Source organism: Xyrauchen texanus, chromosome 19 (genome assembly GCF_025860055.1).
Source record: "Xyrauchen texanus isolate HMW12.3.18 chromosome 19, RBS_HiC_50CHRs, whole genome shotgun sequence".
Classification (NCBI taxonomy): domain Eukaryota; kingdom Metazoa; phylum Chordata; class Actinopteri; order Cypriniformes; family Catostomidae; genus Xyrauchen; species Xyrauchen texanus.
This window is the reverse complement of record NC_068294.1, coordinates 2,183,410-2,200,149: the sequence shown is the minus strand read 5'-3', so window position 1 is coordinate 2,200,149 and position 16,740 is coordinate 2,183,410. Positions and strand designations below refer to the sequence as shown.

Here is a 16,740-nt window from a genome sequence, read left to right as displayed (position 1 = left end):
GCATATCTTTACAGAAGAGTACCCTTCAAAAAGGACCAGTGTACAAAAAGTGTCCCGTTTGTATCGGACAGGCTAAATCAGACTTAGAGGCTCAAAAAGGTACGGGTTTTGTACGTCTAACAGACACAAATCATGGAACCTTCCTGGCTGCAATGGGCTACATACGAAGAAACTCACCCACCGCAGTCCCACAGATTCAGCACCAGATTACCCAGGAATCGCACATGAGAGTGTTCCACATCAACTAAAATACAAAATAAGATTGTTTTAAGCAACAGTCGATTTTTAAATTTTGCTGAATCATAAAGACTAGTGGTTGACTGACATGTCTGAATCTAATTTATTTAACACAGATCAGCCACAACATTAAACCCACCTGCCTAATATTGGTAGGTCACATGGCAACACATTAATTGTTATTATTCCTTTCTTCCTCTATTTTAGTGTTTTTGAGGCACTTTGCAAAATTGTACAATAGTCACGGTCATAGCGCCACCAACTGGAAGCAGGATGTGTAACACTTTAAACAGACTTTGTTAGCCCTCTTATGTTTAAATTAACTGCTTCAAAATTCTTTATAATAATGTCAAGCCACTGCTGAGGTAAAATTGCCAAGGCAACATTAATTGTTATTATTCCTTCCTATATTTGGGTGTCGAGGCACATGAAAATATCATGAAATTTTGCAAACACAGAGTTTACGGCCATTAGGACTGGGCAAAGGTTTATGAACGGGCGTATGGGGGGGCTCGTTAGTCCCCCCTCTAAAAGGGTAAGACGGCCTCTGTAGCACCCCTATTTTCACCTACAGTCACCAAAATGATCTCGTAAATAGTTAAGCCAGACAACTTTCATAATTATAGCCATTATGTCTGCCCAACAGGAAGTTAACCATTTTTTCGTTAAGCACTACAAAGTGTAATCGAGCTTGAAATCATGACTGTGCCTAGAGATTACCATGACAAGATGTAAAGTGAAAAAGGAATTACATTTTGGGGTGTTCTTACACAAAACCAACTGGTTCACTTCAAATACATTGATTAAACCAGTGGAGTCTTATGGATTACTTTAAAAGCTCCAAAAAGGAGATAAAAGTATAAGAGTTCTGGTCACCATTCAGTTGTATTCTATTGACCTACATAGATATTCTTCTCAAAATCATCAAAAAGCTTAGTTTGTGTTCAACAGAACAAAGTCATACACATCTGGGATGGCATGTGGGTGAGTAGATGAAAGGATTTTCATTTTTGGGTGAACTATCCCTTTAATATAATTTTTCAATCAAAAAGATAACTTGCTACCCTGTATTAGTTTAAATTAGTTATCATTGTGAGGTCACTTTTTTCATTGCCCGTTTTCCAATTTCATTGCCTGTTTTCCAATTTCAGAGTTCCAAACTGACATGGGTAGATTGTTATGTAGTAAAATAAACTGATTAAAAAAACAGAGCAATGTTTGATCTTAAAATAATAAAAATTATATTATTATTATTGATCTTAAAATAATTATTCACGCAAAAATGAAAGTGCTGCTTTCACAAAAGTCACGTCCCTAACGAAGAGATATCATGGCAATAATAAGGGTGTAACAGTTAAAATGTCTTAAAAAGGGACACTTTAGGGTATGGTTCGGTACTTGCTATATTCAAAAAAGAAAATACTAATGCTAAACCCAAAAGTAAGAATACACCATTTGTTACCAAACACTTCAATATGTTTGTCCTCAAACAAAAATCACCATGGATTTACTACGGGAACCATAGTTTTACCATTATGTTTTTTTTGTGTTTTTTTGTTTTTAATGGTGCACATGCTTACCGAACTGTGGGTGGCAAACTGTATGGTTAATTTCTTTTACTGGGAACCATTATGTCCCTAGTCAGAAAGAACGGTTTTCCCCATTTATGTAAAAATGACATAAAAAGTAAATATTACATGGTCTTAGGAGTGCCAACCCTTTTTACAAAACGTTCATTAGTGAAGTCGAATTCGACTAGTCGTGACATCATTCTACCCCCAAACCTAATAACTAAATGCCGGAGATCCTTTAGGTTGCCATGATAAACGTGTAGTAATTTCACACCTGAAGGGAAAATGATGAGCAGATCAGATTGGAGGAAATATACATCAACCATAACGTTATCTCCTTGTAAGCACATTTTTATTAAAAGTGTGCCACAACAGATAGGCACGCGTGAAGCTGTGACGTAGGTAAAAGTTAACAAATGTCTGAACATATTTACGGTCACTTAGCCTGGGCTATCTGTAGCTGCAGGCAGTTCCCAGTCCTCTTGCAGCTCGTTTGGTTGGTTTCAGACAGCCACGGGATTTAACGTGCAGAAGACAATGAGGATGCATTCGGTCATGTCAGTGGACACGAACTTGAAGTGCTTTTCTAACAGTCTCTGAATTGTGTTCTTGGAGTGAACAGCATCCAGGACGGCATATCACTAGTATTTCAGTAATATTTGAAGGCCAGTTTGCATACATTGTAGGTTACCGAAGCTTGTGAGTAATCTTTATCAAGAGTAGCTTCTGGAATGTTCTGAACATTATTAGTGTTGGTGATACAATGTATATATGGAAAATGTGGGAAAACAAATGCATCCCATTGTTGAGCAGAGCAACACAGTAAACAAACATCAGTTTTGAAGTGCATTGTGTGTGAGCATCTTTTAATGCAAGTCTGACAGATCATCACATAATCTACAACACAGACACTGTATCACCTAGATATCACAGAGACTGTGTCTGTTCCCTGAACTACCAAACACAAACCCTGAATCTACTCCCCAAGGTAATTGATATAAACATGAGTCTTGTTTGAACAGTCGAGGATGAAGTGTAGCTGCAAATTTCAGGATAGTACAGGATCGTTTCAGTTTTTGAAATAACAATGCTTAATGTGACCATCAGATATAAATAAAAATCTGTTATCTTTTGCCCTTGCTACAGTATTTAGAACACCTGGTCCGTATTCTGATTTTCTTGATGAATTTGCTAATTAGATCTAGTAGTTACTGTGGACCGAGCAGTAATTGTTGGTGACTTCAACATTCACATAAATAATGAAAATTACACACTGGGATTAGCATTTATCGATATTATCAACTCTCTTGGAGTCAGACAAAATGTGACAGGACCAATTTATTGGCATAATCATACGCTAGATTTAATTCTGTTACATGGAGTTGATGTTGATACTATAGAAATTCTGCTGCAGGGCGATGATATCTCAGATCATTACCTCATCTCTTGTATGCGGAGTTTAGCTAATGTTACTCAATCTACACCATGCAATCATTCAGGTAGAACTATTCTTTCGACCACTTAAGATAGCTTCACTAACAAACTTCTAGATTTATCATACTTTGCAAGCAAAAAAAAGTCTAGAAGAAAATGAAGTAATAACAGAAAACACCTAGCACTCTTGAGAAATGTAAAGAAAAAAAGCCCTGCACCATGGTACAATGATCACACTCATGTTCGCGAGAGCAGCATAGAAAATGGAGCGCAAGTGGAAGAATACAAAATTAGGAGGTATTTCGCAGTGCATGGAAGAATAGTGTCTGTAGTCACAGATAGGCACTAAAAGCTGCAAGGTTAGCATATTTTAACAAACTCACAGAAAATAACCACAACGATCCTAGTGATTATGCAGTACAGTGGCTGAATTGGTTAGGAATAAAGCCTTGCCTGAACCAGATATTCCATCGCAGCACAATAGTAATGACTTAATGAATTTATTTACTAACAAAATTGATCATCAGAAATCAAATTGGTATTATGCACATGTCTGTCATACTACCTCAGAAAACAGAGTCTCATAATTTTGAGCAACTTCAATCCTTCGCTGTCATAGGTCAAGAAGTGCTAACAAAACATATCGAAAAAACCAAAAGCCATAAAATGTATGTTAGATCCAATACCAACTAAGCTCTTAAGAGGTATTCCCTGTAATCCCAGAACCTCTTCTATCTCTAGGACATGTCCCAATAAACTTTAAAATGGCAGTTACCAAATTGCTTAAGAAGCCACAGTTTGATCCTGGAGAATTGGCTAATTATAGAACGATTTAAAATGCTCCGTTTCTGATGCCAGAAGACTAATTCATGCATTCATATCCTCAAAACTTGATTACTGTAATTCATTACTGGGAGGATGTCCAGCAAGTTCAGTAAATAAACTTCAACTGGTACAAAATGGAGTCAAAGTGCTGACTAGAACCAAGATATATGATCACATTAGCCCCATTTTATTATTGTTACATTGGATACCTGTTAAATTTCATATTAATTGTATAATTTTGTCAACTACATATAAAGCTTTGAATGATCTAGCTCTGCAGTACTTAAGTGACCTTATACCACACTATATTCCATTACGTTCATTAAGATTGCAAAATTCTGGTCTGTTAATAGTTCTTAGAATATCAAAATCCACAAAAATTTCATATTTATATTCAAATTCTCAACCCGGCCATATCCAGCTCTGTTCCTGCTTCGTGTTGGATTCCACTGCTACATGTCTCTGAGTGATGACAACTAAATTGCATCCGGTGCCAGACACACATCACTTCAGTCTATTATGATTGAATTCATAAGACATGGAATACTTCATGTGCCATTGCCTGAACCTTGGACTTAAGATAGACCTCATCGAAATGACCAGCCAGTTGAACTGTGATGCACCTCACTTATCTCTGCCTGCATCACCTTGGTCTAATGATTTACTACACTCTTAAAATGGAATACATAGACTATCAATTAATTGCCAAGAAAAGCCTTCATCAGCCAACTAACAAAGTACAATATTTATGCAATAGAGAATGAACTTTAAAGACAATTGCCATTAATCTAACAGTTCATACAAAATCTTTGTTTAAACACTGTCGCTTAAACTTAGTTCACTAATTTTAAACCATGACTTGCACAAATATCTAATATTGGCATTAGGGCTGGGCGATATATAGAACATTAAATGGCATAATTGAGATAATTTAGCTGACAATGTAAAATGTAACAATATCGTCAATATTGCGATGATTTTAATGTGCTTTAATTTGGCAATTAAGTTTCATAAAAAGCATATCAGTAGACTAATTTCACGATCCTTCAGGGCTGCACAATTACATCAAACATCAAAATGGCGAGTTGGTCACATGTGATTATTAATCCCCAAAAGGCTGTGATTTAAAAGACAGATAAACCTGGTAGTGTTGTCAAAAATATCGATATTTCGATAAATATCGATACTGAAATATCTGAACGGTACCAATACTAATTTCCCTAAGTATCGATACTAGCCGAGCTGTCACTTTCACTTCTCTCCAAAGGCGCGTTGACAAACACCACACACACACACTCGCACTCCTCTCATTCCTCTGGTTAAATAGCAAAAGTGAAGTGAATGTAAAGATGGCGAGTGCATGCGGCGCCCCCCGCGACCAGTTTTGTTTGATAAAGAACACAGCAGGAGTGCTATCTGGAAATATTTTTGATACGAAGCCAGACATCCCAAGTCTCCCGGAAGTTCCGGGAGTCTCCCGCATATTGATAGCTTCTCCCTGATGCCCGCAATTTACATGCGAGACAGAACATACTGCACGCATAACATAGATAGCGCGCACACAACATACATAGCGCGTGCACGGCAGAGAGGGAGAGAGCGAGAGACCTTATGAAAGCTAGTCAACCCCAACCCCCCCCTTGACGTTTAAGTATCTTTTGTTGACATTGAGATTGGATTTGATTTGACTTGGAAATACAAAAGATTGCACTTTTTATTTACTTGCACTTTATTGGTTTTTGAATGTATGGCAATCTGAGAGGCTTTTGAACAAGTGCAATACCTCAGGACATTTTGTTCATGTAAAATATACCTCATTGTCATGTTCTAGACAGTTCTACCCTCTTAATATTGTGGCAGTTTTTTTGTCTGTGGTATCGAAAATGGTATCGAATATCGATATTTTTCAAGGTATCGTATCGAAGTTAGAAATTCTAGTATCGTGACAACACTAAAACCTGGTATGTGATTCAGAACAAGCCAGTGATGCACTGATCCACCTCAAATATTCTTGTTACACCTTTAGAGGTCTCTGATCACTACTTTGTTCAATTCAACATGATTCTCCCATCTATAATAAAACTGACTCCACCGTTGGTTTCCTTTCGCCGTAACCTCCGTTCCCTCTCACTCTCTCGCCTTTCCACTGATGTCTCTACCTCGCTTCTCACAATAAATGTATTTTCCACGCTTTATGTAAACACTGCCAGAGACACACTTAACTCTACTTTAACAACCTGTCTAGACAACATTTGTCCTCTCTCCTCTAGACCAGCTTGTACTACACCACCCAGCCCCTGGCTGTCTGACATTCTTCAGGAACATCGGACTGATCTCAGAGTAGCTGAGAGGAAATGGCGTAAATCTAGAGATCCAGCAGATCTAGGTAAATATCAACTTCTGCTTGCAACTTCTTCAGATAATGTTAAAGCTGCAAAAACCTCCCATTACCAGACCAAGATCAACAGCACCACAGACACTCGTAGCTTATTTAGAACATTCAACGCATTTCTCTGTCCTCCCCCTCCACCACCTGACACATCACTGACAGCAGATATCTTACAACCATCAGCACTACATTCACTGCACCACAGTCAAACACCTGGCTCCTGTATGCAACCATTCTTTCTCTATGTTCTCTCCTCTGACTGACACAGTCTCAAAACTCCTCCTCTCCAACCACCCCACCACCTGTTCCCTTGACCCAATTCCATCACACCTTCTCCAGGCCATCTCTCAGTCCATCCTACCTGCACTTACACATCTCTACTTACAGGCACTTTTCCCACTACATTTATGCAGGCTCGAGTAACCACACTGCTGAAAAAACCTGCACTTAACCCCACACAGATAGAATAATACAGACCAGTCTCTCTCATCCAATTCATGGCAAAAACACTTGAAAGGGCAGTTTTCAATCAGATCTCTGCCCATCTCTCACAGAACAAGCTACTGGATGACAATCAGTCAGGCTTCAAAAGTGGACACTCCACCGAGACTGCCCTGCTGTCTGTCACGGAGTCACCGAGACAGGCGAAAGCTGAATCCAAATAATCCGTTCTGATTCTGCTGGACCTTTCTGCAGCCTTTGACACAGTCAACCATCAGATCCTTCTCTCCACCCTCTCTACTCTGGGCATCAGAGGAACTATGCTGGACTGGTTGACCTCCCATCTCTCAGATAGGTCCTTCAAGGTAGCCTGGAGAGGTGAGGTATCCAAACCATATCAGTTACTTACTGGGGTACCTCAGGGATCAGTGCTTGGGCCACTTCTCATCTCTATATACACATCACTGGGACCCATCATTCAGTCACATGGTTTCTCTTACCACTGCTACGCTGACGACATGCAACTCTACTTGTCTTTTCAGCCCAACGACACCACAGTAACTGCTCGAATCTCTGCCTGTTTGGTAGACATCTCGGCCTGGATGAAGGAACACCACCTGCAACTCAACCCAGCCAAGACCGAACTCCTCGTCTTTCCAGCCAACCCTGCTGTTGAACATCACCATGCAGCTGGGTTCAACAACAGTATCGTCTCAAATGGTCAGAAATCTAGGGGTAACCATTGATAAACTAAATTTCACAGACTACACAAAGACTGTAAGATAATGTAGATTTACACTCTACAATATCAGGAAAATAAGACCTTTCCTCTCTGAACATGCCACACAACTGCTTGTTCAATCACTTGTCATAACTAGACTGGACTACTGTAACCCTCTCACTGCAGGCCTTCCTGCATGTGCAATTAGACCTCTGTAAATGATCCAGAATGCAGCAGCATGTCTGGTCTTTAACCCTCTGGGGTCTGAGGGTATTTTGTAGGGATGCACCGAAATTTCGGCGGCCGAAATTTTTCGGCCAAAAATGGCACTTTCGGTTTTCGGCCGAAAGAGAAAAAAGGCCGAAAATATATACCTCCTCGCCCCGCCCCTCAGTGCTCTGATTTCAATCTGGATCGATCTAGCCCTTATCACGGCTGTTAGATAATTCCACAACGGCACTACCAAACAAAGGCCGATCATGTCAGCGGTGTGGAAATTCTTCAAAGTTTCTGATAAGGACATCACATTTGAGATCTGCAGTGTTTGTTCAGCAAAACTTTCAAGATATACACTCACCTAAAGGATTATTAGGAACACCATACTAATACTGTGTTTGACCCCCTTTCGCCTTCAGAACTGCCTTAATTCTACGTGGCATTGATTCAACAAGGTGCTGAAAGCATTCTTTAGAAATGTTGGCCCATATTGATAGGATAGCATTTTGCAGTTGATGGAGATTTGTGGGATGCACATCCAGGGCACGAAGCTCCCGTTCCACCACATCCCAAAGATGCTCTATTGGGTTGAGATCTGATGACTGTGGGGGCCATTTTAGTACAGTGAACTCATTGTCATGTTCAAGAAACCAATTTGACATGATTCAAGCTTTGTGACATGGTGCATTATCCTGCTGGAAGTGGCCATAAAGGGATGGACATGGTCAGAGACAATGCTCAGGTAGGCCGTGGCATTTAAACGATGCCCAATTGGCACTAAGGGGCCTTAATGTGTGCCAAGAAAACATCCCCCACACCATTACACCACCAGCCTGCACAGTGGTAACAAGGCATGATGGATCCATGTTCTCATTCTGTTTACGCCAAATTCTGACTCTACCATCTGAATGTCTCAACAGAAATCGAGACTCATCAGACCAGGCAACATTTTTCCAGTCTTCAACTGTCCAATTTTGGTGAGCTCTTGCAAATTGTAGCCTCTTTTTCCTATTTGTAGTGGAGATGAGTGGTACCCGGTGGGGTCTTCTGCTGTTGTAGCCCATCCGCCTCAAGGTTGTGCATGTTGTGGCTTCACAAATGCTTTGCTGCATACCTCGGTTGTAACGAGTGGTTATTTCAGGCAAAGTTGCTCTTCTATCAGCTTGAATCAGTCGGCCCATTCTCCTCTGACCTCTAGCATCAACAAGGCATTTTAAGCCCACAGGACTGCCGCATACTGGATGTTTTTCCTTTTCACACCATTCTTTGTAAACCCTAGAAATGGTTGTGCGTGAAAATCCCAGTAACTGAGCAGATTGTGAAATACTCAGACTGGCCCGTCTGGCACCAACAACCATGCCACGTTCAAAATTGCTTAAATCACCTTTCTTTCCCATTCTGACATTCTGTTTGGAGTTCAGGAGATTGTCTTGACCAGGACCACACCCCTAAATGCATTGAAGCAACTGCCATGTGATTGGATTAGATAATTGCATTAATGAGAAATTGAACAGGTGTTCCTAATAATCCTTTAGGTGAGTGTATATACACAGAGTACAGCAAGAGATTCCACAGGAAAGCGCCCCGATCCACAGCAGTGCCACAACTAGCGCAGCTACACCACAACTTGAGATGTATTTATCTGAACTACGCCAGAAGCGGCAATCCCCTTGACTACGGGCGCATAAACAAAGACCGCTTTCCTTTGCTTGCGCGGATTGCGCACAGGTATTTATCTGCCCAAGCACCAGCACAGAGAGTGAGAAACTGTTTAGTGCAGCATCTCATGTTCGTGATGAGCTTTCTGACAGGAGAGACTGTCAGAGAGTTTAGCAACTTTTGTTCTTGAAGAGAAACCTGTCACTTGTACTTAAATAGAAAGCGGTCCAATTTGATGTGTATAGCAATTACATTACACTTGTTCTTCACTTGAGGATACATCTGTCGTTTACAGTTGAGGTTGGATTTAGTTCAATTACTGCTGTTTTGCACAATCATTTTCACTTAAAGTGTACATACGTTTACATAAACAGAACAGAGCACTGATCTATATATATATATATATATATATATATATATCTCTATCTCTCTCTATCTATATATATATATATATATATATATATTATATATTATAGTTATATATAGATCAGTGGAATAGAGGCCCTCTGCCATTCTGTGTTCTTCCTTTTTGTTTTAATTAAAATTACTGTTGCATATTTAAACTTTTTGAAAGATGTTAGCTAAGTTCATTAGTTGACTGTTGTTTTGCATATAATAGTTTTCTAAAACTTTACATTATTTGGATAATTGTTAATAAAATCTGTAAAATTAGATTTTTACAGAACTGAAAGAATAATAATATTTAATATAGTTTTAATATATTTTTTGTCCCATATTGGTGTGTTACTTTCAATAAAAGTGTGATTTATTTTATTGGTTTGTAGTTTTTCAATTCAGATTCATTAAATTCATGAAATTAATGAAAAAGTATAAAATTAATACAATTATACACTTTTTTTTTTTTAAATAGATAAAAATTTAGGTTTCGGTTTTCGGCCAAGAGCATCATGGATTTTCGGTTTCGGCCCAGAATTTTCATTTCGGTGCATCCCTAGTATTTTGGGCCCTGGAGAATTTTTGACATGCCTTGACATTTGTGCTTTTTTCAGTTGCTTAAAAACATATTAATGGCTAAAGTCTGATAACACTGTATTCAGCACAATTCATGGGCTACAATAATATGTGAGCAACATGTGTGTACAGGTTTGCATTTTTTAGAGAACAACATTTATTCATGGTTTTTGAAAAAACTAAAATTTTAAGTCACTGAAATAAGGCCATATAACACATACTGAACATTTGTCCACAAGCCTTTTGAGAACTAGATCTTTAAGCCTAGAGTTTTTGCTACAAAATTATGTGACAACAATCCTGATCACTCATTCATACAAAACAATATAGTCATTTAACTTTTGTAAGAAAATTTTAGTGTTGAAAGGTAATATGCGAGGCGGCGTGAATGATCATGAATATGGAGGTGATTTACACCTGAGAAGACAAAAGACCCCCCCCCCCCGGGGCCTATCAATGAGGGATAGAGAATTAATGTGAGGAGACTTAATGATCAAAATCAAGTTAAGTTAAAAGAAGAAATCAGACTACATTTTCTTTACATAAAGACTTTACTTAATTTTAGACCTACACTGCCATTTAAAAGAAGTCTCTTCTGCTCACCAAGACTGGATTTATTTGATCCAAAATACAGAAACAACACTGATATTCTGAACTCTTTTTAAAATTTAAAAGAACCGTTTTCCATTTAAATATATTGTAAAAGGCAATGTGTGATCAAAGCTGAATTTTCAACATCATTACTGGAGTCTTCAGTGTCACATGATCCTACAGAAATCATTATAACATGCTGATTATCTAATATGGGCATGTTTAAAGTGCATTTAACTAATTTAACCTGAACACATATTTGCAAGCACAAGATTTTGTTGATAATGAGGCATTATAAACACTAGATAAAATATAATCTAAACATTCATATTATTTTTATATATCATATCACATACCATATTTATATTATACAGCATACAATTTAATACCTGCTTTAGCCAAAACAGAATTTAAAATGCAACTAAAACTTGCTTATTAGGAGTCATATTTCAAATGTCAATACACTGAATCCTGGCTGGCAAGTCTGGAAACAGTCCCACTAGTAAAATATGAACATGTTTATATAAAATAGCATGTCAGCTAATGAAAACTAATTGACTTTCTCGTCAGAAATTTTATCCTCGGCTGGATCAAGTCTCTCTTCAAAATACAAACGTTCATCGGAGACCTGCTCTTTTTCTGAGGATATTAACTCTTCTTTAATATCCTGGAGATTCCTCAAATGTGTATCATTACAAACACGCAGAAAAGTGGAGTTGTGTTGTGTTTACATTAAACCTCAGAGTCGGGGGCGTGTACATTTGCGTTGATCGTCTCAGCACATTAGCGTATGAATGGCGCACTCTGATGGTGGGTGGGATCATATTAGAGATAATGAGTTCAAAATCCTACAAATTGGCATCGGCGGAAAAACGTTTGATATTATAAAATCTCTGTACAGCAACAGCAAAAGTGCTGTGAAAATCAGTGACCACAGAAGCGCGTTCTTCCAGCAGGGCCGTGGAGTGAGGCAGGGCTGCAGTCTGAGCCCGACTCTATTCAACATCTACATCAATGATCTGGCATCAGCGCTGGAGAGCTCGACTGTACCCGGTCTCACTCTACACCACACACAGGCCAGGGGTCAGGGGTCAGATGTCTGCTGTACGCGGATGATCTGGTCCTGCTGTCCCGCACACCTGAGGGCCTTCAGCAGAGCCTGTCCCTGCTGGAACAGTACTGTCAAGACTGGGCCCTGACAGTCAACCTGGACAAAACCAGAGTCATGGTGTTCCAGAAGAAGGCCCGATCTCAGGCACACAAACACCAGTTCCTGTATAAAGGCCAGGTCCTGCAGCACAGCACGAGCTATAGCTATCTGGGTATCGACATCAGCCTCGGGACGCTTCGGTCTGGCTGTTAAAACTCTGAGTGAAAAGGCACGGAGGGCTTTCTATGCCATAAAATCACGATCGCGGACACTTAAAATTACCCATTAAAACCTGGATCAAATTATATAATTCAATAATAAAACCAATTATTTTATATGGATGTGAAATTTGGGGACCAGTACTAAATTTTAAAAATTGGGATAAAACACCAGTAGAAAAATTACAATTGAAATTGCCAAAAATATTTTAGGGGTCCACAGAAACACGTCCACCGCCGCCTGCAGGGCCGAAGCTAGGCCTGTACCCGCTGAACATCGAGATCCAGAAGAGATGTGTTCAGTTCTGGCATCACCTCCATCAGTCTGATCCAGAGTCAGTGCAATATAAAGCCCTCCTCGCCAATGAATCCTCAGCAGAACCTCATCCTCTGAACACACTCGCTCTTCAACTCGTCCATCAGACTATACTCCCTATTGACCACAGCTACAACCCCAAAATTATTATTAAAGAAATCCACACAAATCTAAAAGACACTCATGATAAATCATTAAAAGCACATTTTGACCTCCAGAATAAACTCCAATGTTACTCGACCCTCAATAGAACCACTAAATTGGCCAGTTATCTATTTATTAAACATTTTAAAGAAAGACAAATCCTCTCCAAATACAGATTAAGTGACCATGACCTAGAGATAGAGAGAGGAAGACGTAGACAAACATGGACAGAGAGAGAGCAGAGGATCTGTAGACACTGTGATCTACAGCACATAGAGGATGAGGAACACTTTCTGCTCTTTTGCTCGAAATATAGCAATATAAGAGAAACGTTTCTGCCCAAATTTGAAGCCTTGATCCCATCATTCTATGAACTGAGTGACACTGAAAAAATGTCCTTCTTACTCGGAGAAGATGATAATACAGCTGCACTAGCGGCTAAATATGTGCTAGCTATTCACAACGCCAGAGACAGCTAATTCTCTAGAGTGACCCAATGTATTTATTTATACAGTGTGTGTATATTTATTTATCCATCTATTTACAATGCTACATGTGACATGATTTATACATATATGTTTTGTTTGTTTGTCTGTTTGTTTTATTATTTATATATAATATGTTGATGCTTTGGCAACATTGTGTTACACAGTCATGCTAATAAAGCAAATTTGAAATTGAAATTGAATTGAATTGAGTTGTGCCAGAAGAAAATGTACATCGCTTTGTTTCATACAGATTACATTGCAGGAGAATATTCATTTTAAATTTGAATTGTTTTATTTAAAAGTAGACATATGTTTCATGTTTGTGTAATAAGTATTTGTGGAGTTTCAGTTCATTTTTGTGACGCATTTCAGGAATATGCTTGTGAACACAGAGACTGCTGAAAGCTCACCCTTTTAAATTTTCTTTATTTTACAAAAGCACAAGATTTTGTTATTGTGAGTGTACTCAAATAAAAGTAGACCCTTTATAGTCTATAATGATGTCTTGCACTTACACTGTATACCCAAAAATGTAAATGAGTATTTTAAAAATTGTTTCCGCTGTAATGACGAAAATATCCAGCAGGACGCGCCGGCACATCCGTCGACCCCAGAGGGTTAATGAACCAAAGAGAGCGCATGTTACACCACTCTTTGTCTCTCTCCACTGGCTGCCGGTTGATGCACGCATTAAATTCAAGGATCTGATGCTGGCATACAAAACAGTCACTGGGTCTGCTCCAGTATACCTAAAATTATTTATGCACATCTACACTCCTGCCAGAAGCCTGCGGTTGGCTAAGGAACGTCGCCTTGTTGTACAAACAGGCACCAAAACACTTTCCCAGACTCTCCGTTTCATCATACCACGTTGGTGGAATGACCTTCCCAACTCCATCCGTGAAGCTGACTCACTCCCAGTCATCAAAAAATGGCTAAAAACACATCTTTTCCAAGAGCACTTAACCAGTCATTAAAAAAAATAATAATTTGTTGCACTTATATCGGTTTTGTGCTATTCTGATGCTAGTAAAACTTTGTAGTATGGCACTTTTCGTACAAATGTCTCAAGATGATTCACTTATGTTTTCCTCTTTTGTAAGTCACTTTGAATAAAAGCATCTGCCAAATGAATAAATGTAAAATGTAATGGTGGCGCTCAGTAAACGTGCATTGTGAAATCGAAGTAATGCGGGTTCAAGCATTTACGCAATTCCAAACATTAGTAACCGTTACAAGTTATTATACAAATCTACATATGCGGCACAGAATAACAGAAAAGGAGGAGATAACGGTTTTTCATGAAATGCACATTGTGTACATATGTATAGTTTATGAAATATAAAGAGCATATCAGTAAAAATTATATATTTTTTTTTCTCCATTGTGTTTAGTTAATAAAAAACGAATTACTAGAATATATATATTTTTTTTATGTCTTTCAAATATTTTATTTACTTTGTTGCAATGGATGATGGTTCCTTGCCACAGTCACCTTCAGCTTGCTCACTGGGGTTATAAAATACAACTATTATTTAATTATTTTTAAACACAATTCACAATCAGATTTTATCAAACTACACAATGATGATTCTAAGACATTATAGATAGTAAAGTTTCATTTTCTGTTAATGCACGATTTTCTGTAAAGCTGCTTTGAAATGATGTGCATTGTGAAAAGCACTATACAAATAAAAAAAGGTTTGAATTGAATATTTGAGCCACTATATTTGAGTCAGTGCTGAGCCACTGGGCTTCACACCTGCTGTATTCCTAGAGACTCGTTTTATAAAATCACATGGTCAGTGACTAGTGGACTTCAGGCTGACAGCGTCAACTTCATTAGTTGTAGTTGACTAGTCTGTGCAACCCCCAGTGTAAACTGAAAAACTCTACCTGCAGGGGTGCATGATTATACACAATTGTTTCAATATACTGTACTTACAATTAGAACTTAATATGTTAACTTACATTTTGCATTTTACCTGCACATCACATCCATTATGCTGGAATTGATCTCATGAAACTTATATATATATATATATATATATATATATATATATTTTTTTTTTTTTTTTTAAAGTAGTCAATATGACTTGTGTGCTATGCTATTTTCCAAGGCTTCTAAAGCCATAATACACACTTGTACACAAAATACACAGCAAGCCAGTTGTGTGTGAGACACCAAAATTAAAGCTGTTATTCTCTGAATCTAGTGCTCCGTTGTAGCTCTCTGGAAATCTACTTTTCCGCCATAGCTCTAAAATATAATTTGTACTGCTGCATATTCAAATTTTAAGCATAGCAATTGGTTACAACACATGCAAGAACCAGAGCTGTTTGGTTTCACTAAAATGAAGCCTGCCACAACTTGCTGTTATATGGATTTGGAATTACATGAAGGTGAGTACATTATGAATACTATTGCTTTAATATATCTTACTTGTGGCGCCGAGGCGGCGAGTGTCTCTGGCGATGTAATTGGCGAAGATGATGGATCTCATACTGGTCTTTCCTGATCCACTCTTTCCCATCAACAACACCTGCAAACATAGCTAACACCAGTCACAAATGCAATGTCTTTAGAAAGGAAGGTGAAAACTATGACATAAGGTCGCACTGTGGACAGTAAGACTGAAACGATTAGTCAAGGTTATAGACAACGTTGACAATTTAAAAAAAATTGGCGACAAACCTTTCGTTGTCTAATAGTCGTTTGATCTCATTAAACGCAACACGAGATCATATGAAATTCTAATGATTGCACACAAGAGCAGCACTGCAGCTATTGCCTGATTGAGGAGAGGAAGAAGACAGCTCATAGTCTAGACGCACTCCAAACAGTCCAAACAGCATAAGGTGATGTAAATCACAAGAATGACGGAATTATACTACACAAATACAAATAAGTAAATATAGAAGCAGTGTTGTCCTGACGTGAAATAAAGCGGATCTGGCATTCCGCTCGAGTATAACATGCCTGTCAGACATCTAAAAATAAAACAGCCTGGCATTATGTTTAATGCATCTTTTATTAAAAGTTCAAATAATAAGGATGCTGGTTTTGTAAATAAACACCAAAACTGGCATTTCTCTATGTGTAGATTTTAACATGATGGCTTGCGACGTATTGAATCATAATATACTGCATGTGTCATGGTGTGTATCTTATCGTGAAGAAAATCCACGATACACCACTGTTAAGAAGAGAGTTTGTTTTTTGTGAGTTAATGGATCGAAGTGAACCAAAAAGGTGAGAGAGTATAGTCTTAACCCATTACACAATGCAAAAAAAAAAAAAAGTTATTGATTTGTCTTTTTTTGGTTTGTTTTCACAATATAACTATCTAAAACTCCTTATGTACATT

General features: G+C 38.3%; 1 protein-coding gene across 1 annotated transcript in view; it reads right to left on the bottom strand.

Moving 5' to 3' along the window:
* The window catches only part of LOC127659693 (ras-related GTP-binding protein A), a 43,552-nt gene that overhangs the window by 25,198 nt on the left and 1,614 nt on the right, over positions 1-16,740 (bottom strand). Inside the window, exons 3-4 of the mRNA XM_052149627.1 lie at positions 15,816-15,915; positions 178-244 (exon numbers count right to left, since the gene is read on the bottom strand). Coding sequence (XP_052005587.1) covers positions 178-244; positions 15,816-15,915 — 167 coding nt within the window. The remainder of the gene's footprint in view (positions 1-177; positions 245-15,815; positions 15,916-16,740) is intronic.